This window comes from Pecten maximus, chromosome 5 (genome assembly GCF_902652985.1).
Source record: "Pecten maximus chromosome 5, xPecMax1.1, whole genome shotgun sequence".
Lineage (NCBI taxonomy): Eukaryota > Metazoa > Mollusca > Bivalvia > Pectinida > Pectinidae > Pecten > Pecten maximus.
Genome location: NC_047019.1, coordinates 42,061,914 through 42,088,562, shown reverse-complemented (window position 1 = coordinate 42,088,562; position 26,649 = coordinate 42,061,914). Strand labels below are relative to the sequence as shown.

General features: G+C 36.7%; 1 protein-coding gene across 1 annotated transcript in view; it reads right to left on the bottom strand.

Moving 5' to 3' along the window:
- Positions 1-2,856: 2,856 nt before the first annotated feature.
- LOC117328075 (beta-parvin-like) overlaps positions 2,857-26,649 on the bottom strand; it is a 94,502-nt gene continuing 70,709 nt past the window's right edge. Inside the window, exons 12-14 of the mRNA XM_033885415.1 lie at positions 17,655-17,727; positions 16,440-16,543; positions 2,857-3,566 (exon numbers count right to left, since the gene is read on the bottom strand). Of these exons, the coding sequence (XP_033741306.1) occupies positions 16,464-16,543; positions 17,655-17,727 (153 nt within the window). The 3' untranslated portion in view covers positions 2,857-3,566; positions 16,440-16,463. The remainder of the gene's footprint in view (positions 3,567-16,439; positions 16,544-17,654; positions 17,728-26,649) is intronic.

Below are 26,649 nucleotides of genomic sequence, written 5' to 3'. Positions count from 1 at the left end.
GATACAGATCCTGGTACTGGTCTAAACTCTCCCCAACCCCTCCCCACATACCGCCAATCAACAGATACAGATCCTGGTACTGGTCTAAACTCTCCCCTAACCCCTCCCCACATACCGCCAATCAACAGATACAGATCCTGGTACTGGTCTAAACTCTCCCCAACCCCTCCCCACATACCGCCAATCAACAGATACAGATCCTGGTACTGGTCCTAAACTCTCCCCAACCCCTCCCCACATACCGCCAATCAACAGATACAGATCCTGGTACTGGTCTAAACTCTCCCCAACCCCTCCCCACATACCGCCAATCAACAGATACAGATCCTGGTACTGGTCTAAACTCTCCCCAACCCCTCCCCACATACCGCCAATCAACAGATACAGATCCTGGTACTGGTCTAAACTCTCCCCAACCCCTCCCCACATACCACCAATCAACAGATACAGATCCTGGTACTGGTCTAAACTCTCCCCAACCCCTCCCCACATACCGCCAATCAACAGATACAGATCCTGGTACTGGTCTAAACTCTCCCCAACCCCTCCCCACATACCGCCAATCAACAGATACAGATCCTGGTACTGGTCCAAACTCTCCCCAACCCCTCCCCACATACCGCCAATCAACAGATACAGATCCTGGTACTGGTCTAAACTCTCCCCAACCCCTCCCCACATACCGCCAATCAACAGATACAGATCCTGGTACTGGTCTAAACTCTCCCCAACCCCTCCCCACATACCGCCAATCAACAGATACAGATCCTGGTACTGGTCTAAACTCTCCCCAACCCCTCCCCACATACCGCCAATCAACAGATACAGATCCTGGTACTGGTCTAAACTCTCCCCAACCCCTCCCCACATACCGCCAATCAACAGATACAGATCCTGGTACTGGTCTAAACTCTCCCCAACCCCTCCCCACATACCGCCAATCAACAGATACAGATCCTGGTACTGGTCTAAACTCTCCCCAACCCCTCCCCACATACCGCCAATCAACAGATACAGATCCTGGTACTGGTCTAAACTCTCCCCAACCCCTCCCCACATACCGCCAATCAACAGATACAGATCCTGGTACTAGTCCAAACTCTCCCCAACCCCTCCCCACATACCGCCAATCAACAGATACAGATCCTGGTACTGGTCTAAACTCTCCCCAACCCCTCCCCACATACCGCCAATCAACAGATACAGATCCTGGTACTGGTCCAAACTCTCCCCAACCCCTCCCCACATACCGCCAATCAACAGATACAGATCCTGGTACTGGTCCAAACTCTCCCCAAACCCCTCCCCTCATACCGCCAATCAACAGATACAGATCCTGGTACTGGTCCAAACTCTCCCCAACCCCTCCCCACATACCGCCAATCAACAGATACAGATCCTGGTACTGGTCTAAACTCTCCCCAACCCCTCCCCACATACCGCCAATCAACAGATACAGATCCTGGTACTGGTCCAAACTCTCCCCAACCCCTCCCCACATACCGCCAATCAACAGATACAGATCCTGGTACTGGTCCAAACTCTCCCCAACCCCTCCCCACATACCGCCAATCAACAGATACAGATCCTGGTACTGGTCCAAACTCTCCCCAACCCCTCCCCACATACCGCCAATCAACAGATACAGATCCTGGTACTGGTCTAAACTCTCCCCAACCCCTCCCCACATACCGCCAATCAACAGATACAGATCCTGGTACTGGTCTAAACTCTCCCCAACCCCTCCCCACATACCGCCAATCAACAGATACAGATCCTGGTACTGGTCCAAACTCTCCCCAACCCCTCCCCTCATACCGCCAATCAACAGATACAGATCCTGGTACTGGTCTAAACTCTCCCCAACCCCTCCCCACATACCGCCAATCAACAGATACAGATCCTGGTACTGGTCCTAAACTCCCCCCAACCCCTCCCCACATACCGCCAATCAACAGATACAGATCCTGGTACTGGTCCAAACTCCTCCCCAACCCCTCCCCACATACCGCCAATCAACAGATACAGATCCTGGTACTGGTCCAAACTCTCCCCAACCCTCCCCACATACCGCCAATCAACAGATACAGATCCTGGTACTGGTCTAAACTCTCCCCAACCCCTCCCCACATACCGCCAATCAACAGATACAGATCCTGGTACTGGTCTAAACTCTCCCCAACCCCTCCCCACATACCGCCAATCAACAGATACAGATCCTGGTACTGGTCCAAACTCTCCCCAACCCCTCCCCACATACCGCCAATCAACAGATACAGATCCTGGTACTGGTCTAAACTCTCCCCAACCCCTCCCCTCATACCGCCAATCAACAGATACAGATCCTGGTACTGGTCCTAACAGAACGATCCTGTTGTCAACTCCACCCCCAATAGCAATCAATACGATCCTGGATGTAATCCCCACCCCAATACCATCAAGATCAGATCGTATGGTCAAACTCTCCCAACCTCCCATACCAATCACAATAAATCTGTAGTCAAACTCCAACCTCCTACGCATAAGATAAGATCCTGGTACTGTCAAACTCTCCACCTCCCATCCATCACATCATCTGTATGCATTCCCAACCTCTTAGATAATAGATCTGTATGCACTCCCAACTCCATCGCAATCAACAATACAGATCTGTATGGTCAAACTCCAACCTCCAATACGCAATCAAAGATACAGATCCTGGTATGGTCAAACTCTCCAACCCCTCCACAACCCCAACAACAGATACAGATCTGGTATGGTCTAAACCTCCCAACCCCTCCACATACGCCATCACAGATTTTTCCCTAACCCCAATCGAATAAGCATCCTGTAGTAAATTACCTCAATACCATAAAGTTTCCCATCTGAAAAAATTCACTATTCTTCAGAATGCATTTAGTCCTAGACCAGAGATGAAAATGGTATGAAGTTATGGATACAAGATTCTGTATATGGGGACTCATGAAATGAATATCCAGTGACAACATGACCAGTCAGGGTATGAGAATTGTTTCTTTTAAGTGCTGATTATTTCCAATTGGTCAGGAAGGTTTTATTATTGTACAGTTTCCAAAATATAAAATAAACTGTCAGCAAAGAGCAAAATGATTAATAGTTTTATGTTATCAAAATGAGATTTGTAGGGGATATATCACATACCAAACTATAACAAAATAATAGCACAATCTGATTAATATATAGATCATCATAATGTGGTGTATAATGATCATCCGTATTTAATCATAATTATGATGTAGCTTTTCACATTTCATGCTAATTGCAGTTTCAGTGTGTTATTTTTAAGACGTAATGTGGGCTCAACTAAAAAAATTCAATAATGAGCCAAAAACACCCTAGATTTAGTGAAGTTTATATCTCTAATACAAACTTTTTGTATAAAGTTGTATAAAGTACATTGTAAACACATTTGTAGATAGCCCCATGTGGAGCACAAATAAATAGAATAAGCATACATAAGGGTACATTGTTTAACACTGGCTGCTGCTGCTGCCGTTGCTGGTCACAGTTCAATTGGCAGTGTGGTGTTGTTCTTAGAGCTGATTGCACTGGAAAAAGAAGAAAGAAAAGATTCAAAGAATTTATTTCAATGTTTATGCAGATCTTATTTTGCCTTAGCTGTGAAAATTCTAAATTCGCCTTATTAATTGTTTTACAGGTAGGGCATTCTGATTAATTGGTACTTCAGAAAAACAAATATAATGATTGTAGTCCCACATACAGAATTAGATACAATCAGAGACTTATTTAACATAATACCATGTATATATACATCTGATGATAATATATTATCAACAAGAGGCCCATGGGCCTTAATGGTCACCTGAGATTTGAAATATTTCAGTTAACTTAATTAACCCTTTATGGCCCCACCCATCAGTCAAAGGGGTCAGTCAGGGCCAACATGTGTATACCATTAAGCTTTTATCCCATGCTGTACAGAGAGTCACAATATTACAGAAAGTTACAGTACAGAGAGTCACAATATTACAGAAAGTTACAGTACAGAGAATCACAATATTACAGAAAGTTATAGTACAGAGAGTCACAATATTACAGAAAGTTACAGTACAGAGGATCTCAATATTACAGAAAGTTACAGTACAGAGAGTCACAATATTACAGAAAGTTACAGTACAGAGGATCTCAATATTACAGAAAGTTACAGTACAGAGAGTCACAATATTACAGAAAGTTACAGTACAGAGGATCACAATATTACAGAAAGTTACAGTACAGAGGATCACAATATTACAGAAAGTTACAGTACAGAGGATCACAATATTACAGAAAGTTACAGTACAGAGGATCTCAATATTACAGAAAGTTACAGTACAGAGGATCTCAATATTACAGAAAGTTACAGTACAGAGGATCTCAATATTACAGAAAGTTACAGTACAGAGAGTCAAAATATTACAGAAGTTACAGTACAGAGGATCACAATATTATAGAAAGTTACAGTACAGAGAGTCAAAATATTACAGAAAGTTACAGTACAGAGGATCACAATATTACAGAAAGTTACAGTACAGAGGATCTCAATATTACAGAAAGTTACAGTACAGACAGTCACAATATTACAGAAAGTTACAGTACAGAGGATCTCAGTATTACAGAAAGTTACAGTACAGAGAGTCACAATATTACAGAAAGTTACAGTACAGAGGATCTCAATATTACAGAAAGTTACAGTACAGAGAGTCACAATATTATAGAAAGTTACAGTACAGAGTCACAATATTACAAAAAGTTACAGTACAGAGGATCACAGTATTACAGAAAGTTACAGTACAGAGAGTCACCATATTACAGAAAGTTACAGTACAGAGAGTCACCATATTACAGAAAGTTACAGTACAGAGGATCTCAATATTACAGAAAGTTACAGTACAGAGGATCACAATATTACAGAAAGTTACAGTACAGAGGATCTCAATATTACAGAAAGTTACAGTACAAAGAGTCACAATATTATAGAAAGTTACAGTACAGAGAGTCACAATATTACAGAAAGTTACAGTACAGAGGATATCAGTATTACAGAAAGTTACAGTACAGAGAGTCACAATATTACAAAAAGTTACAGTACAGAGAGTCACAATATTACAGAAAGTTACAGTACAGAGAATCACAATATTACAGAAAGTTACAGTACAGAGGATCACAATTTTACAGAAAGTTACAGTACAGAGAGTCACAATATTACAGAAAGTTACAGTACAGAGAGTCACAATATTACAGAAAGTTACAGTACAGAGGATCACAATATTACAGAAAGTTACAGTACAGAGGATCACAATATTACAGAAAGTTACAGTACAGAGAGTCAAAATATTACAGAAAGTTACAGTACAGAGAGTCACAATATTACAGAAAGTTACAGTACAGAGGGTCTCAATATTACAGAAAGTTACAGCACAGAGGATCTTAATATTACAGAAAGTTACAGTACAGAGGATCTTAATATTATAGAAAGTTACAGTACAGAGGATCTCAATATTACAGAAAGTTACAGTACAGAGGATCACAATATTACAGAAAGTTATAGTACAGAGGATCGCAATATTACAGAAAGTTACAGTAGAACGTTACAGTACAGAGGATCACAATATTATAGAAAGTTACAGTACAGAGGATCACAATATTACAAAAAGTTACAGTACAGAAGATCTTAATATTACAAAAAGTTATGGTACAGAGAGTCACAATATTACAAAAGTGATGCTTCTCTAATTTGTTCTGTAACTAATTGTTGGTTGGACACCATAGTCACTCGTCAATTTTTGATGCCAAACTAATGCTAATTTTCTACCAGATCAAATTATATTAACATCCTGTAAAGGGTGACATAACAGCTGTCTTTCAGTAAATCATTCACTCAAATAGAATTTATTATCAGAAAGATATGCTCAAAGTTATTATACAAGTACAATATTACTGTACAGATATGATAATTTTAGTAAGATCATATATTTATTCATGTACATACTGAAAAAAGCCCGTGTACTAAACCTACTAAAATATGTACTCTGAAACCTGAGGATAGTCAACAGTAAGTCTGGCCCTCCAGATTGAGATCTGAGGTAGTGCCATGGACTATTAGCTTCACACAATGGATACATGTTGCACACTCCCGGATATCAACAGGGAAAACCGTCTCTGCTAAATATAGTAACACTATGTCATCAATCCTACTGGCATTATGAATGAAAACTACCCACAGTACAGCATACAGAGAAATACCCACATTTAGAGAATTAATCATAGTTTTCTTTACCTTTGAGTCCTATCAAGATAAAAAAGAGGAAACTATTACATGATGTTTATTTTTTTTTATCTTATCTAAGATTTTGAAAGGTTGATTGGATTAATACATTGAAACATGACAAGTTTTCAGTAACGATATCAAGCAAAGGTAGAATGGTACAAAATCTCTCAAGGGTTGTCAATACACAAACAAAACATACAGATTACCTAATAGTAAAATGTTTTCTATGATTTTTTTGGAAAATCTCAACATGTCAGGTTATAAGTATTACTTTTACCTCTAGTTGACATGTAATTATTTCATACAGGTATTATTATGTATAGGTATTATCAGGAGTACGGTAGATGTGTAGATATTATGTATAGGTATTATCAGTAGTACGGTAGATGTGTAGATATTATATATAGGTATTACCAGTAGAAGGGTAGATGTGTAGATATTATGTATAGGTATTCCCAGTAGTACGGTAGATATTATATATAGGTATTACCAGTAGTACGGTAGATGTGTAGATATTATGTATAGGTATTACCAGTAGTACGGTAGATGTGTAGATATTATGTATAGGTATTACCAGTAGTACGGTAGATATTATGTATAGGTATTACCAGTAGTACGGTAGATATTATGTATAGGTATTACCAGTAGTACGGTAGATGTGTAGATATTATGTATAGGTATTACCAGTAGTACGGTAGATATTATGTATAGGTATTACCAGTAGTACGGTAGATGTGTAGATATTATATATAGGTATTACCAGTAGTACGGTAGATGTGTAGATATTATGTATAGGTATTACCAGTAGTACGGTAGATATTATGTATAGGTATTACCAGTAGTACGGTAGATATTATATATAGGTATTACCAGTAGTACGGTAGATGTGTAGATATTATGTATAGGTATTACCAGTAGTAAGGTAGATATTATATATAGGTATTCCCAGTAGTACGGTAGATGTGTAGATATTATGTATAGGTATTACCAGTAGTACAGTAGATGTGTAGATATTATATATAGGTATTACCAGTAGTACGGTAGATGTGTAGATATATGTATAGGTATTACCAGTAGTACGGTAGATGTGTAGATATTATGTATAGGTATTACCAGTAGTACGGTAGATATTATGTATAGGTATTACCAGTAGTACGGTAGATATTATGTATAGGTATTACCAGTAGTAAGGTAGATATTATGTATAGGTATTACCAGTAGTACGGTAGATATTATGTATAGGTATTACCAGTAGTAAGGTAGATATTATGTATAGGTATTACCAGTAGTACGGTAGATATTATGTATAGGTATTACCAGTAGTACGGTAGATGTGTAGATATTATATATAGGTATTACCAGTAGTACGGTAGATGTGTAGATATTATATATAGGTATTACCAGTAGTACGGTAGATGTGTAGATATTATATATAGGTATTACCAGTAGTACGGTAGATATTATGTATAGGTATTACCAGTAGTACGGTAGATATTATGTATAGGTATTACCAGTAGTACGGTAGATATTATGTATAGGTATTACCAGTAGTACGGTAGATGTGTAGATATTATATATAGGTATTACCAGTAGTACAGTAGATATTATGTATAGGTATTACCAGTAGTACTGTAGATATTATGTATAGGTATTACCAGTAGTAAGGTAGATATTATGTATAGGTATTACCAGTAGTACGGTAGATATTATGTATAGGTATTACCAGTAGTACGGTAGATATTATGTATAGGTATTACCAGTAGTACGGTAGATGTGTAGATATTATGTATAGGTATTACCAGTAGTACGGTAGATGTGTAGATATTATGTATAGGTATTACCAGTAGTACGGTAGATGTGTAGATATTATGTATAGGTATTACCAGCAGTACGGTAGATGTGTAGATATTATGTATAGGTATTACCACCTGTAATTGTATGTGTTGTCCTTTATTATGAGATTTACCACCAATATAAGTTGGTTTTAAATATATTTTGTACAGAACTATAATTAATATCTATCATATTTACCTCAGTTGGCTAGACAGTTATGGTGTGGAAGTCTACCACAGGTGATCTGAGTGTTAGGACAATTTGTCATATAAACCTTTCACTGTGAGATATACATATTTAACCTCATTTATGATTAAAATCATGCTAATTGGTGAAATAGGTAATGAAGAATAGCCACTCGATAGCTGTGTTCTAGGTAATGAATGGCAAAGAGTTCAAAAACAAGATGACAGAGTATGATGGATGTAGACCCATCAGTAAATCCCCAAACACCTGTAGATTGGTTGCGTGGAAGGTGGTTTTTCCATGTTTAATTTTCTTTATGACCAATGACAAACATGACTCATATAGACTGTAACAGGAGTTTATTGGTTGGCTGATGTCAACATGACCGGGTTTTAGCCTGATCTCAACAACGACCTGAAAAAGCTTCAAGCCTTATTCCATACAACCATACAAAGTGGGTTTTTTCATGCTGTTTTTGGAAATTTCATTTCAGTTTGATTTAATTTTGAGTTGGTTAACCTCTTTGACTTATCTACACAAAAAAGTTTTTGTCGACATTTCAGACGTTTTTGAGGTTCAAAGACAATCTCAGAAAATCCAAACATTGACATGCAGACAGGCGAACAGACAGATGGACATATACACAATGTGATAAGAATAAGTGACCAATATTTTATATACACCTGGGCCTTTGCTTTTATAATAAACTGAGCTCACTTAGATATTCCCACCCTACTCATCAATAAAATCTGTCAAGGGGCTTATAAGATGACTTGTATATCAGCGTTGTATTTTGAAAGTGGTCAAGTGTCACCTTTGACCTATAACTTTGAACGATGACCATCAAAATCTGATTGGGTGTAGACCTTGATGGTGTGAATAATAAATTAAATTTCTCCAAGGGTTTATGAAATATCTTGTACAAAATTGTTTCACATACCCACAGATGGACACACTGACAATATAATGTATACCCCTCTTTACCAAAAAGGGGTATAAAAACATCTCTGATATAGTACTGCTAAATAAACAATGTGTCGCTATAACGAAAAGAGGAATGAACAGGCCCTATGGGCCTCATATTTAGATATGTAAACATATGTTCAGGATCTGGTATAAACATATACTGTTTGACACATTAGTGAACTGTTGTATCATTCAGTAAAACTGATGAGGGTACTCATTCACCAACAAAGCTAATGTACTAGAATGTTGTTGTCATTGTAGTTTGTAATTCATTAAAACTTTCCATGTCAGCACTTTTAAAAAGTATTTAAAGTAGCAGAAATTCTAGCTAAAAATCAGCACCATAACTTGTCAAAACTGTCATCCTCCTAGCTTGACATATATGGTTTTATAATTTTCCTTTCCTATGTACATCAAATTTCTCTTTCTCCCCCACATGAGATTTTATCAATCTATTCAAATATCTGATAAGACATTTTCAATCTGTTCACCTGCTAATGTTTCGACAGCTTGTAAAAGTGTCAAAGTTTTATCAAACCAATGCATATTATGAAGGTAAAAAGATCTTACAACACCATGTTAGGAGAGGACATATCGGTGTGTGATGTGTACTTTTACTGAGGTGTGTAACAGATGCCCTCTAAAGATGGTGGTAACCTTACCACAGTACTGGTATCTCATACACCTCTCTCCTGTGGTCATCACATGTTACGACAGACATTACTAAAACTCACATGCAATCTAAGCCATTGTCAATCAATGTCACTGTTTTACAAATTTACCGTACAATAGGTGACCTTGACCTTTTGGTTCTGAAATACTACCCAATACCAGATACTTTCATATATCACATTTTAAAAAAATTGATCAATTCCCATTAAAAATAAATTTATAGAATGATGACACCGATCAAACCCTGCCATGATGATGGTGATGGTGATGGTGATGGTGATGGGATGGGATGAAGATGATATTATGATGGTGATGGGATGGGATGTGATGGGATGGGATGTGATGGGATGGGATGAAGATGACATGGTGATGGTGATGGGATGGGATGGGATGGGATGGGATGGGATAGGATGGGATGGGATAGGATGAAGATGATATTATGGTGATGGGATGAAGATGATATTATGGTGATGGGATGAAGATGATATTATGATGGTGATGGGATGGGATGAAGATGATATTATGGTGATAGGATGGGATGGGATGGAATGAAGATGATATTATGATGGTGATGGGATGGGATGGGATGGGATGGGATGGGATGAAGATGATATGATGATGAGATGAAGATGACATGATGATGGTGATGGGATGGGATGAGATGAAGATGATATGATGATGGTGATGAGATGAAGATGACATGATGATGGTGATGGGATGGGATGGGATGGGATGAAGATGATATGATGATGGTGATGAGATGAAGATGATATGATGATGGTGATGGAATGGGATGAAGATGACATGGTGATGGGATGAAATGGGATGGAATGGGATGGAATGGGATGGAATGGATGGAATGGAATGGGATGAAGATGAAGATGACATGGTGATGGGATGGAATGGGATGGAATGGGATGAAGATGACATGATGATGATGGGATGAAGATGACATGATGATGGGATGGGACGGGATGAAGATTATCTAGTTAATTCTAATTGTAACTTGATTATCTCAGTGAGTTAATTTTTGCTGTTCATCGATTACCTATTGCTAGTCAACTCTCTTTGTTAAAAGATTATTTGGTTAATTCTTATTGATAACCAATTTTCTGTCAATCTCAATTTCACTGGATCTGTTTTACATTTATCATATAATTTAACCTCCAATAGTTACACTTACATGCTATTTCTGTTACATAAACCTACGAGACAAGAGGTATTTGTCTGACAGTAAACACAACTGCTCATTTGACATAATGACACCATACTTATACCAATGTGAATGTCATCAGGACAACTGTCAACAGGACCATCTATTAGATTATCTTGTCCCCAGTCAACTACCAGTTTAAATTGAACTAGAACTACATAAAGAAATAAAAAAAAAAAATGTGAAATACAAATTTAATTCTTTGAATTGTCATATGTCATTTATAGTTCATATTGAAGACAAAGCTATGCAAGCAAACATAACACGGAGTAATCCGAGTATGTAATATGGTTTGGTTGCCTGCAAAGTTTGTCATTCATATAAGCTATAAATGCCATACCAATACATTTCAATGGTTATTTACATGTTTAACATGTAGACTATCTATGCTTATCATCTACTACTGTATTGATGAACACTTGTGGGTCAGTGAGGCCAATGTAGGGAATTTCCAAATTGTATCCTTTTCGTTTACAATACCCACATCTGTGATGCTGGCCCCTAAAAGGTTTCAGTGTACAGATGATGTGTGTTTAACTGAGTGAATTATATGAGACATTGAAGTTGATATCCCTGGTGGTCTGGATGTATAACAGATATTCTGGCTTAAATTCAAGGAAATAGGTATAGAAATAGACAATTAATGTTTGAAATAAGCTAATGTTTGGCAAAGACAATTTTGCTATTACCAGTTTCCTACTGAGATTTCAATTGTATATTTAGTTTATATTTTTTTTAAGTCTATCTTTCCAGACATGTCAATTTAACCGCCAGACAGATCCTTGTCCATGATAATGTAAAGGCCTACAGTATATGGTAGATCCTTGTCAATGATAATGTAAAGGCCTACAGTATATGGTAGATCCTTGTCAATGATAATGTAAAGGTACAGTATATGGTAGATCCTTGTCAATGATAATGTAAAGGTACATTATATGGTAGATCCTTCAATGATAATGTAAAGGTACAGTATATGGTAGATCCTTGTCAATGATCATGTAAATGTACATTATATGGTAGATCCTTGTCAATGATAATGTAAAGGCCTACATTATATGGTAGATCCTTGTCAATGATAATGTAAAGGTACAGTATATGGTAGATCCTTGTCAATGATAATGTAAAGGCCTACAGTATATGGTAGATCCTTGTCAATGATAATGTAAAGGCCTACAGTATATGGTAGATCCTTGTCAATGATAATGTAAAGGCCTACAGTATATGGTAGATCCTTGTCAATGATAATGTAAAGGTACAGTATATGGTAGATCCTTGTCAATGATAATGTAAAGGTACAGTATATGGTAGATCCTTGTCAATGATAATGTAAAGGTACAGTATATGGTAGATCCTTGTCAATGATAATGTAAAGGCCTACATTATATGGTAGATCCTTGTCAATGATAATGTAAAGGCACAGTATATGGTAGATCCTTGTCAATGATAATGTAAAGGCCTACAGTATATGGTAGATCCTTGTCAATGATAATGTAAAGGCCTACATTATATGGTAGATCCTTGTCAATGATAATGTAAAGGTACAGTATATGGTAGATCCTTGTCAATGATAATGTAAAGGCCTACAGTATATGGTAGATCCTTGTCAATGATAATGTAAAGGTACAGTATATGGTAGATCCTTGTCAATGATAATGTAAAGGCCTACATTATATGGTAGATCCTTGTCAATGATAATGTAAAGGCCTACAGTATATGGTAGATCCTTGTCAATGATAATGTAAAGGTACAGTATATGGTAGATCCTTGTCAATGATAATGTAAAGGTACAGTATATGGTAGATCCTTGTCAATGATAATGTAAAGGCCTACAGTATATGGTAGATCCTTGTCAATGATAATGTAAAGGCCTACAGTATATGGTAGAATCCTTGTCAATAATAATCATGGAGAAAGACATGTTGATGACATTGTTGGGATTCTATAAACCATTTCATGTTCATCATGTAAAAAGTTAATGTGGACAAAGGCCAGGGAAAAAACCACATCCTCTGAACAAATCAGGTGTTGTCTGTAAAAAAATCTGTTATAGGAAGGAGCATTATGATTAAAAGATATCACTATATTTTATATCACTGACATAGTTTATCGAAAGATAGAATCAGCTGACTATCAAATGGGATATAGAAAGTGATTCGATCTGACAAGGATTACCAGTAAATGATTGAGCCTGACAAGGATTACCAGTAAATGATTTGGTCTGACAAGGATTACCAGTAAATGATTGGGTCTGACAAGGGTTACCAGTAAATGATTGGGTCTGACAAGGATTACCAGTAAATGATTGGGCCTGACAAGGATTACCAGTAAATGATTGGGTCTGACAAGGATTACCAGTAAATGATTGGGTCTGACAAGGATTACCAGTAAATGATTGGGCCTGACAAGGATTACCAGTAAATGATTGGGTCTGACAAGGGTTACCAGTAAATGATTGGGTCTGACAAGGATTACCAGTAAATGATTGGGCCTGACAAGGATTACCAGTAAATGATTGGGTCTGACAAGGGTTACCAGTAAATGATTGGGTCTGACAAGGGTTACCAGTAAGTGATTGGGTCTGACAAGGATTACCAGTAAATGATTGGGTCTGACAAGGGTTACCAGTAAGTGATTGGGTCTGACAAGGGTTACCAGTAAGTGATTGGGTCTGACAAGTGTTACCAGTAAATGATTGGGTCTGACAAGGATTACCAGTAAATGATTGGGTTTGACAAGGGTTACCAGTAAATTATTCGATCTGACAAGGGTTACCAGTAAATTATTCGATCTGACAAGGATTACCAGTAAATGATTGGGTCTGACAAGGACTACCAGTAAATGATTGGGTCTGACAAGGGTTACCAGTAAATGATTGGGTCTGACAAGGATTACCAGTAAATGATTGGGTCTGACAAGGGTTACCAGTAAGTGATTGGGTCTGACAAGGGTTACCAGTAAGTGATTGGGTCTGACAAGGATTACCAGTAAATGATTGGGTTTGACAAGGGTTACCAGTAAGTGATTGGGTCTGACAAGGATTACCAGTAAATGATTGGGTCTGACAAGGATTACCAGTAAATGATTGGGTCTGACAAGGGTTACCAGTAAATGATTGGGTCTGACAAGGATTACCAGTAAATGATTGGGTCTGACAAGGATTACCAGTAAATGATTGGGTCTGACAAGGATTACCAGTAAATGATTGGGTCTGACAAGGGTTACCAGTAAATGATTGGGTCTGACAAGGATTACCAGTAAATGATTGGGTCTGACAAGGATTACCAGTAAATGATTGGGTTTGACAAGGGTTACCAGTAAATTATTCGATCTGACAAGGATTACCAGTAAATGATTGGGTCTGACAAGGATTACCAGTAAATGATTGGGTCTGACAAGGATTACCAGTAAATGATTGGGTTTGACAAGGATTAACAGTAAATTATTCGATCTGACAAGGATTACCAGTAGTTGATATGATCTGACAAGGGTTACCAGTAAACGCAGAGTCCCAGGGCCAGAAGCCTTACTCAGATTCAGAACAAACACCCTATTTGTTTTGTGGTTAAAACAGAGTTCACAACAAGTGTTTTGGACTCCCTGACCTGATCTCGGCATACAGTGTGATCTTTTGTGATATGTAATATACACTGGCCATCAACAAAAACTGTCAGGAATCCAGGCTATACTGGACTGTTAACATCTATCAGATGGTTATAGGTTATACTGGATAATGTAGAGTCTGTCAGGGGTCAAAGGTTATACTGGACCATGTAGAGTCTGTCAGGGGTCAAAGGTTATACTGGACCATGTACAATCTGTCAGGGGTCAAAGGTTATACTGGACCATTTGCAGTCAGTCAGGGGTCAAAGGTTATACTGGACCATGTACAGTCTGTCAGGGGTAAAAGGGGGTACTCTACCATTTACAGTCTGTCAGGGGTCATAGGTTATACTGGACCATGTACAGTCTGTCAGGGGTTAAAGGTTATACTGGACCCTGAACAGTCTGTCAGGGGTCAAAGGTTATACTGGACCATGTACAGTCTGCTAGGGGGCTAAAGGTTATACTGGACCATGTACAATTTGTCAGGGGTTAAAGGGGGTACTATACCATTTGCAGTCTGTCAGGGGTCGAAGGTTATACTGGGCCATGTACAGTCTATCAGGGGTCCAAGGGGGGTACTCTACCATTTGCAGTCTGTCAGGGGTCAAAGGTTATACTGGACCATGTACAGTCTGTCAGGGGTCCAAGGGGGTACTCTACCATTTGCAGTCTGTCAGGGGTAAAAAGGTTATACTGGACCATGTACAGTCTGTTAGGGGCTAAAGGTTATACTGGACCCTGAACAGTCTGTCAGGGGTCAAAGGTTATACTGGACCATGTACAGTCTGCTAGGGGCTAAAAGGTTATACTGGACCATGTACAATTTGTCAGGGGTCAAAGGTTATACTGGACCATGTACAATCTGTCAGGGGTCAAAGGTTATACTGGACCATTTGCAGTCAGTCAGGGGTCAAAGGTTATACTGGACCATGTACAGTCTGTCAGGGGTAAAAGGGGGTACTCTACCATTTACAGTCTGTCAGGGGTCATAGGTTATACTGGACCATGTACAGTCTGTCAGGGGTTAAAGGTTATACTGGACCCTGAACAGTCTGTCAGGGGTCAAAGGTTATACTGGACCATGTACAGTCTGCTAGGGGGCTAAAGGTTATACTGGACCATGTACAATTTGTCAGGGGTTAAAGGGGGTACTATACCATTTGCAGTCTGTCAGGGGTCGAAGGTTATACTGGGCCATGTACAGTCTATCAGGGGTCCAAGGGGGTACTCTACCATTTGCAGTCTGTCAGGGGTCAAAGGTTATACTGGACCATGTACAGTCTGTCAGGGGTCCAAGGGGGTACTCTACCATTTGCAGTCTGTCAGGGGTCAAAGGTTATACTGGACCATGTACAGTCTGTCAGGGGTCAAAGGTTATACTGGACCATTTGCAGTCTGTCAGGGGTCAAAGGTTATACTGGACCATGTACAGTCTGTCAGAGGTAAAAGGGGGTACTCTACCATTTACAGTGTCAGGGGGTCAAAGGTTATACTGGACCATGCATTTACAGTCTAATTCTTTCAGCATATTGATGTACCTATCATAGACTTTGTGACCTTGCCATGTCACTGTATCCAAGTATTATTTTTTCAGCATTAATGTACCTACCAGACTTTGTGACCTTGCCATGTCAGTGTTTGACTTTGGTATACTCATTTTAACACTGTGGTACCTACCATAGACTTTGTGACGATGCCATGTCATGGTGCTTGACCTTTGTATTTGGTGAAGATGTTGTAGAGCACACGCAGAGTTGATTTCAGATCTTGGTTGACAACATCTGTGAAGAATGAATACATCACAATGTACACATATATGTCACTCCATTTACCAAGATTTATTTTCAGGGTTTATTCACCAAGATTTATTTTCAGGGTTTATTTACCAATATTTATCTTCAGGGTTTATTTACCAATATTTATCTTCAGGGTTTATTTACCAATATTTATTTTCAGGGTGTATTTACCAAGATTTATTTTCAGGGTCCATTTACCAAGATTTATTTTCAGGGTTTATTTACCAAGATTTATCTTCAGGGTTTATTTACCAATATTTATTTTCAGGGTTTATTTACCAATATTTATTTTCAGGGTTTATTTACCAAGATTTATTTTCAGGGTTTATTTACCAATATTTATTTTCAGGGTTTATTTACCAATATTTATCTTCAGGGTTTATTTACCAAGATTTATCTTCAGGGTTTATTTACCAATATTTATTTTCAGAGTCCATTTACAAAGATTTATTTTCAGGGTTTATTTGCCAATATTTATTTTCCAGGGTTACATACTCCCCCTCCAGGAAAGAACTCGTCCTCGAGTTTCCAGGGGTAACAACGATGCTTGTGGAGCAAGGCTGAGTATTTTTCCCCGGGTCCCTACATGGGCGCCAATGTAACAGAGCGCATGACTAATTAAATTTAAATCACTGCCTCCGCTAGGGATCGAACCCAGGACCTCTGGCTTACTAGTCTTACGCTCAACCGATCGAGCTAAAGAGAAGATCTCTCTAGCCGAGCTGTATATTGCGGCTAGTATTTACCAGGGTTACATTAGTAATCATTCAGTGTCGAATGTATTGACATCAATACATACCTCAGTACATCTTAAAATATTCACAAAAACCTCATTAATGTAGAATCTTTTACAAAGAATATAGATAATAAATTCAAGAGGAGATCTCTGGACAAAAAAGGAAGACTCCTGTCAAAAATACATTTAGTATATCTAATGAACCAGGAGAGAACTCCTAAACACTCCTTAATTCTTCTGATTCTTTATTTTTCAAAGTAAAGTAAAATAAGTTGAAACAAAAGAATCACTTGTATGTTGATCTTCCATACTGTTGGTGTCAGATAAACATTAGTCGCCTACAATAAAACACTGCGTTACCTTCTGGTCGTGCTTTGGGCTTCGGAAGTCCACCATCTTGCATCAGTTCAAAGGCAAAGTTGACATTATGAACCTGAAAGAATGAAGTGTGATATGAATCTATGTAAAACTGTATTGCTCATCATTACTATCAGGACCTTATAAACACAGGTGGGGATTTCCTGACAACAAACACAGGTAATCAGGGCTATATATCTGTAGTTTGAATAATATTTGAATTTGCATCTACATGGTACAGTGTAATTAATTCAGATAATTGGATCTGGGAAAAGTGCATTTCTTTATTACAAATTTCTCTTCAAAATATACTAGCACTGTTCAGCTGGGGTTTTGTCATTGGTAGGCGGATATGGTTTAATTTAAAGTTAGTATGGCTGATAAATAATTATCCTTGGAACTTTTGTGCGCTCACAACAATAAAATTCTACATAAAATATAAGGGGTAAGTTTTATAAATGATTTTGAATAAAGACTTAAGTGCTGACAATTTAATTATTATTAGCAATGGTGAAGATTATTCATCAATTTTTCTTCACCCATCAAAGGTTTCGAAAAAAAGATGGTCTCATCAAAAAGCCTTACAGGATAAATGACTTTTAAAATAAGGCGGCCTTGAAAATAGGCCTGCTTCGAAAATAAGCCTGGGATTTCTTACCAAAATAAAAAAGCCGCACGTTATCATGGAGATTTCAGGGTACGCTGAGACCCTTCACACAGAAAGAGAATAGATATATATCTGATTGTGAACTGAGAAACTGTACAATAGGCTTTTATGGTTGTACTGTGACTAGAGCATTAATGTTACCATGGTAAGTGTTTATTTATAGGGAATACTGGTCAGAGGGTGTCACAGGAACAAGTCTGTATTGTCTCCTAACATCTTACAGATACAGAGGATTTACATAAACACAGCCCCATTGTCCCATACTAGCGATCTAGGGATGTACACACTGTGACAGAAACACATTAGCCATGATACGATTATATTTATAAAAGTTTTAAATGCCATATTTAAAATTGTGGAGGGATTATAGCCATAACATGACTATAACATATGCTAAATATGTTTAGGAAATATCTGGGAAGTTTTAATAATAAACAGACTAAAGCCGATTTGGTACAGACTTTGATTTATACCGATTACAGATTTGGTAGACTTAGATTTATACCGATTACAGATTTGGTAGACTTAGATTTATACCGATTACAGATTTGGTAGACTTAGATTTATACCGATTACAGATTTGGTTGACTTTGATTTATACCGATTACAGATTTGGTAGACTTTGATTTATACCGATTACAGATTTGGTAGACTTAGATTTATACTGATTACAGATTTGGTAGACTTTGATTTATACCGATTACAGATTTGGTAGACTTTGATTTATACCGATTACAGATTTGGTAGACTTTGATTTATACCGATTACAGATTTGGTACAGACTTTGATTTATACCGATTACAGATTTGGTAGACTTTGATTTATACCGATTACAGATTTGGTAGACTTTGATTTATACAACGATACCGATTACAGATTTGGTAGACTTTGATTTATACCGATTACAGATTTGGTAGACTTTGATTTATACCGATTACAGATTTGGTACAGACTTTGATTTATACCGATTACAGATTTGGTACAGACTTTGATTTATACCGATTACAGATTTGGTAGACTTTGATTTATACCGATTACAGATTTGGTAGACTTTGATTTATACCGATTACAGATTTGGTAGACTTTGATTTATACAACGATACCGATTACAGATTTGGTAGACTTTGATTTATACCGATTACAGATTTGGTACAGACTTAGATTTATACTGATTACAGATTTGGTAGACTTTGATTTATACCGATTACAGATTTGGTTGATACCGATTACAAACATACAAAACTACAGGTAAAATGTTGAACTGTTTAATTATGACAAAGGTCAGTATACCTTTTCTATCAATGTTATGCTTACTTAGTAATCTGTTTCAAGTAAATTAAGGTTTAAATGTGAATAGCTTTGAAATCAATCATTCAAGTGACCAGAATCTGGAGTGCTGTTCTGTCAGCATTGTTTTAGTGATGATCGCACACAATTACCTTAGTACAACCTTAGTACATGGATACAATGTGTGGATCAAATTCATAAATGGTTCCATTAAAAATATTCCTGTGGTATATACTTATTAACAAACATATGGATCTGCTAATATTAAGCTGTTCCAGACATAAAAACCATTAAATTCAGTATCATATAGTTGGGATTTTAGAATCAGGAAGCTAGTAGAAAAACAAATTGTATCTCTACAATTACACATCCTGTTTGGTGACATAACACCTTAATACACAGAAACCCAGGTGTGCTCTAGAATGGTAGGAACACATGAATCTCCACCCCTCCTGTTCCTCTGTGTTGACAGTAAACAGTCATTAACCAGTGTTTGTGTTATACCAGGAGCTTAATGCATGTCTCATGAAACAGACATCAGCTAACAATATCTAATTGCTTGTTGCAGTTCAGGGAGGTATGTCCTGCGCCAGTTCTTAGCATTCAATTATAATCCCTGTTGGATCCTCATAACACATACACTGAGGCTCCCAAGGGGAGTGTTAGATTGGGAACTACATCACCTAGCTCATACTCACTTTATCTTCAACCATAGATTAAATGAATAAACTATCAACATCATTACTGAGTAAGGCTATACACTGTGTTACTGAGTAAGGTTATACACTCTGGGACTGAGTCAAAATGATGTAATTCCAACAAAAATTGTTTTATTGGGGCATTTCAGGGCCATGTCTTCTACCGAATAATAGTGTATTAATGTAGCTGTAGTAATTGCTCCAATATTCATCAATAGAAAGTACTGCTCCAATGTTCCCCAGTAGGGAGTACTACTCCAATGTTCCCCAGTAGAAAGTATGTACTGCTCCAATGTACCCCAGTAGGGAGTACTGCACCAATGTTCCCCAGTAGGGAGTACTACTCCAATGTTCCCCAGTAGAAAGTATGTACTGCTCCAATGTTCCCCAGTAGGGAGTACTGCACCAATGTTCCCCAGTAGGGAGTACTGCACCAATGTTCCCCAGTAGGGAGTACTGCTCCAATGTTCCCCAGTAGGGAGTACTGCACCAATGTTCCCCAGTAGGGAGTACTGCTCCAATGTTCCCCAGTAGAAAGTACTGCACCAATGTTCCCCAGTAGGGAGTACTGCACCAATGTTCCCCAGTAGGGAGTACTGCTCCAATGTTCCCCAGTAGGGAGTACTACTCCAATGTTCCCCAGTAGAAAGTATGTACTGCTCCAATGTTCCCCAGTAGGGAGTACTGCACCAATGTTCCCCAGTAGGGAGTACTACTCCAATGTTCCCCAGTAGAAAGTACGTACTGCTCCAATGTTCCCCAGTAGGGAGTACTGCACCAATGTTCCCCAGTAGGGAGTACTACTCCAATGTTCCCCAGTAGGGAATACAATAATGTACTACTCCAATGTTCCCCAGTAGAAAGTATGTACTGCTCCAATGTTCCCCAGTAGGGAGTACTGCTCCAATGTTCCCCAGTAGGGAATACTACTCCAATGTTCCCCAGTAGAAAGTATGTACTGCTCCAATGTTCCCCAGTAGGGAGTACTGCACCAATGTTCCCCAGTAGGGAGTACTGCTCCAATGTTCCCCAGTAGGGAGTACTGCTCCAATGTTCCCCAGTAGAAAGTACTGCTCCAATGTTCCCCAGTAGAAAGTACTGCTCCAATGTTCCCCAGCAGAAAGTACTGCTCCAATGTTCTCCAGTAGGGAGTACTGCTCCAATGAAGTATACATGTAGATTCAGTACTGCTCCAATGTACATCAGTAGAGAGTACTGTTTCAATGTACATCAGTAGAGAGTACTGCTCCAATGTACATCAGTAGAGAGTACTGCTCCAATGTACATCAGTAGAGAGTACTGCTCCAATGTACATCAGTAGAGAGTACTGTTTCAATGTACATCAGTAGAGAGTACTGCTCCAATGTACATCAGTAGAAAGTACTGCTCCAATGTACATCAGTAGAGAGTACTGTTTCAATGTACATCAGTAGAGAGTACTGCTTAAATGTACATCAGTAGAGAGTACTGCTCCAATGTACATCAGTAGAGAGTACTGCTCCAATGTACATCAGTAGAGAGTACTGCTCCAATGTACATCAGTAGAGAGTACTGCTCCAATGTACATCAGTAGAGAGTACTGTTTCAATGTACATCAGTAGAGAGTACTGCTCCAATGTACATCAGAAAGAAGTGTTGTGTACATGATGTGTGATGTATGCATTCTTGTTGTGTGTACATTATTTGCTTTTTTTGACAAGTGACTTGTGGACATGACATTTGCCTACTTATTGAGATCTTTTACTTGACATTTCCTTGATAAAGTTTCCTCTAGTTTAGCAAGTTACTGTGAGAAATAGGTCGGATAATGATACTAGTCCAGGTCTACCAACACTTTACAGATTATAATCTGTCAGTATACTTTGTAATGAGGAAGCCTTTATTCAATAGGTAGATCAGGATCTGAAGTCCACATACACAATCTTTTTAAAGCATTCTCTCATCTTTTAATTAATCAAAGATGCAACATGAATCACCAGCTGATTGAAGGTAAGTTTGAAAATTTGGGAAATGTGTTTTCTCCATCTTCATAAGATGCCAACAAAGTTCTCTGACTGCATTTACCAAATTATATGGTGTATACATGAGATGTTGATGGAGACATTTTGCTTGCAATACCATTCCGAGTGTTTCTGGTATGGCAATGCTATGCAGAAAATCAGGGTGGAGGCATTAGAAAAATCTTTTATCCTGTTTTACTTTTCAATTAAATATAGAGAATAAATAACTCCGGTCTTTAACCACATGCCTAAATGATTCGCCCCAAACTTCGGTGAATTTCTACACACATCCAGCTCTGGATCCCCTGATTAAACAACACTCGGTTTCTCATTCTGTCAATGTGGCTATGATTACACCTCATCATCAGCATCATCAACCAGGCCACCATGGCCATTACATCTAATCCCCCCCAAACTTATTACCACATATTACACAGAGATGTAATTGCTCCTAAAAACCTTCCAATGGATGTTCTGGTCTTATACATACTAGTCTAGTAGTTTGGTCCCATTAATAATCACTGAGGTATCAGAACCATATCTGCTGGGCTGGGCCCCACGCCAAATTTGCATGTGTATATGATCAATGACCACTTTGCCTGTTATTTGCCTGTTTTACTGTATGTGTAAGACTTGTGTAGTAGTACCTACATGCTGTGTTTGATATTACATAGACAGTAATTAAGTAGATAATTGGCCAGCACAGGTGGCTGCTGATAGCTCTGGGCCCACAGTGTATTACATAACCAGATACCCTGATACTGGGACAAATCCAGCCTCATCTTAAGGCAATTCTTATCAATACCAGGATCAGCAACCAAAACATATCCTACATATAGCACATGATGCACATTTAAGCAATTCACAAAATCTGAAGATGAAAAGAATATTGATGTGGGGGATACATATTCATATTTGAATTGAAAACAGTAGTGTTTACCACTTCTAGTTGATATTGTCTTCAATATTATAACCTATCAATTAATACTGTATAACTACCTATCCATTAATACTGTATAACTACCTATCCATTAATACTGTACTGTGATGTATATAATTACCTATCCATTAATACTGTATAACTACCTATCCATTAATACTGTACTGTGATGTATATAATTAATTATCAATTAATACTGTATAATTACCTATCCATTAATACTGTACTGTGATGTATATAATTAATTATCAATTAATACTGTATAACTACCTATCCATTAATACTGTATAACTACCTATCCATTAATAATGTATAACTACCTATCCATTAATACTGTACTGTGATGTATATAATTAATTATCAATTAATACTGTACTGTGATGTATATAATTACCTATCAATTAATACTGTATAACTACCTATCCATTAATACTGTACTGTGATGTATATAATTAATTATCAATTAATACTGTATAACTACCTATCCATTAATACTGTACTGTGATGTATATAATTAATTATCAATTAATACTGTATAACTACCTATCCATTAATACTGTACTGTGATGTATATAATTAATTATCAATTAATACTGTATAACTACCTATCCATTAATACTGTACTGTGATGTATATAATTAATTATCAATTAATACTGTATAACTACCTATCCATTAATACTGTACTGTGATGTATATAATTAATTATCAATTAATACTGTATAACTACCTATCCATTAATACTGTACTGTGATGTATATAACTACCTATCCATTAATACTGTATAACTACCTATCCATTAATACTGTACTGTGATGTATATAATTAATTATCAATTAATACTGTATAACTACCTATCCATTAATACTGTACTGTGATGTATATAACTACCTATCCATTAATACTGTATAACTACCTATCCATTAATACTGTACTGTGATGTATATAATTAATTATCAATTAATACTGTATAACTACCTATCCATTAATACTGTACTGTGATGTATATAATTAATTATCAATTAATACTGTATAACTACCTATCCATTAATACTGTACTGTGATGTATATAATTAATTATCAATTAATACTGTATAACTACCTATCCATTAATACTGTACTGTGATGTATATAATTAATTATCAATTAATACTGTATAACTACCTATCCATTAATACTGTACGGTGATGTATATAATTAATTATCAATTAATACTGTATAACTACCTATCCATTAATACTGTACTGTGATGTATATAATTAATTATCAATTAATACTGTATAACTACCTATCCATTAATACTGTACGGTGATGTATAAAATTACCTATCCATTAATACTGTATAATTACCTATCCATTAATACTGTACGGTGATGTATAAAATTACCTATCCATTAATACTGTATAATTACCTATCAATTAATACTGTACTGTGATATATATAATTACCTATCTATTAATACTGTATAACTACCTATCCATTAATACTGTACTGTGATGTATATAATTACCTATCCATTAATACTGTATAATTACCTATCAATTAATACTGTACGGTGATATATATGATTACCTATCCATTAATACTGTACTGTGATGTATATAATTACCTATCCATTAATACTGTACTGTGATGTATATAACTACCTATCTATCAATACTGTACTGTGATGTATATAACTACCTATCCATTAATACTGTACTGTGATGTATATAATTACCTATCAATTAATACTGTACTGTGATGTATATAATTAATTATCAATTAATACTGTATCGTGATGTATATAATTACCTATCCATCAATAATGTACCGTGATGTATATAATTACCTATCCATCAATACTGTACCGTGATGTATATAATTACCTATCCATCAATACTGTACGGTGATGTATAAAATTACCTATCCATTAATACTGTACTGTGATGTATATAATTACCTATCCATTAATACTGTATAATTACCTATCAATTAATACTGTACAGTGATATATATGATTACCTATCCATTAATACTGTACTGTGATGTATATAATTACCTATCCATCAATACTGTACGGTGATGTATAAAATTACCTATCCATTAATACTGTACTGTGATGTATAAAATTACCTATCCATTAATACTGTATGGTGATGTATAAAATTACCTATCCATCAATACTGTACGGTGATGTATAAAATTACCTATCCATTAATACTGTATAATTACCTATCCATTAATACTGTACGGTGATGTATAAAATTACCTATCCATTAATACTGTATAATTACCTATCAATTAATACTGTACTGTGATATATATAATTACCTATCTATTAATACTGTATAACTACCTATCCATTAATACTGTACTGTGACGTATATAATTACCTATCCATTAATACTGTATAATTACCTATCAATTAATACTGTACGGTGATATATATGATTACCTATCCATTAATACTGTACTGTGATGTATATAATTACCTATCCATTAATACTGTACTGTGATGTATATAACTACCTATCTATCAATACTGTACTGTGATGTATATAACTACCTATCCATTAATACTGTACTGTGATGTATATAATTACCTATCAATTAATACTGTACTGTGATGTATATAATTAATTATCAATTAATACTGTATCGTGATGTATATAATTACCTATCCATCAATAATGTACCGTGATGTATATAATTACCTATCCATCAATACTGTACCGTGATGTATATAATTACCTATCCATCAATACTGTACCGTGATGTATATAATTACCTATCCATCAATAATGTACCGTGATGTTTATAATTACCTATCCATCAATACTGCACCGTGATGTATATAATTACCTATCCATCAATACTGTACCGTGATGTATATAATTACCTATCCATCAATACTGTACCGTGATGTATATAACTACCTATCTATTAATACTGTATAATTACCTATCCATTAATACTGTACTGTGATGTATATAATTACCTATTCATTAATACTGTACTGTGATGTATATAACTACCTAGCCATTAATACTGTACGGTGATATATATAATTACCTATCTATTAATACTGTAGTGATGTATATAACTACCTATCTATTAATACTGTACTGTGATGTATATAACTACCTATCTATTAATACTGTACTGTGATGTATATAACTACCTATCCATTAATACTGTACTGTGATGTATATAATTACCTATCAATTAATACTGTACTGTGATGTATATAATTAATTATCAATTAATACTGTATCGTGATGTATATAATTACCTATCCATCAATAATGTACCGTGATGTATATAATTACCTATCCATCAATACTGTACCGTGATGTATATAATTACCTATCCATCAATACTGTACCGTGATGTATATAATTACCTATCCATCAATACTGTACCG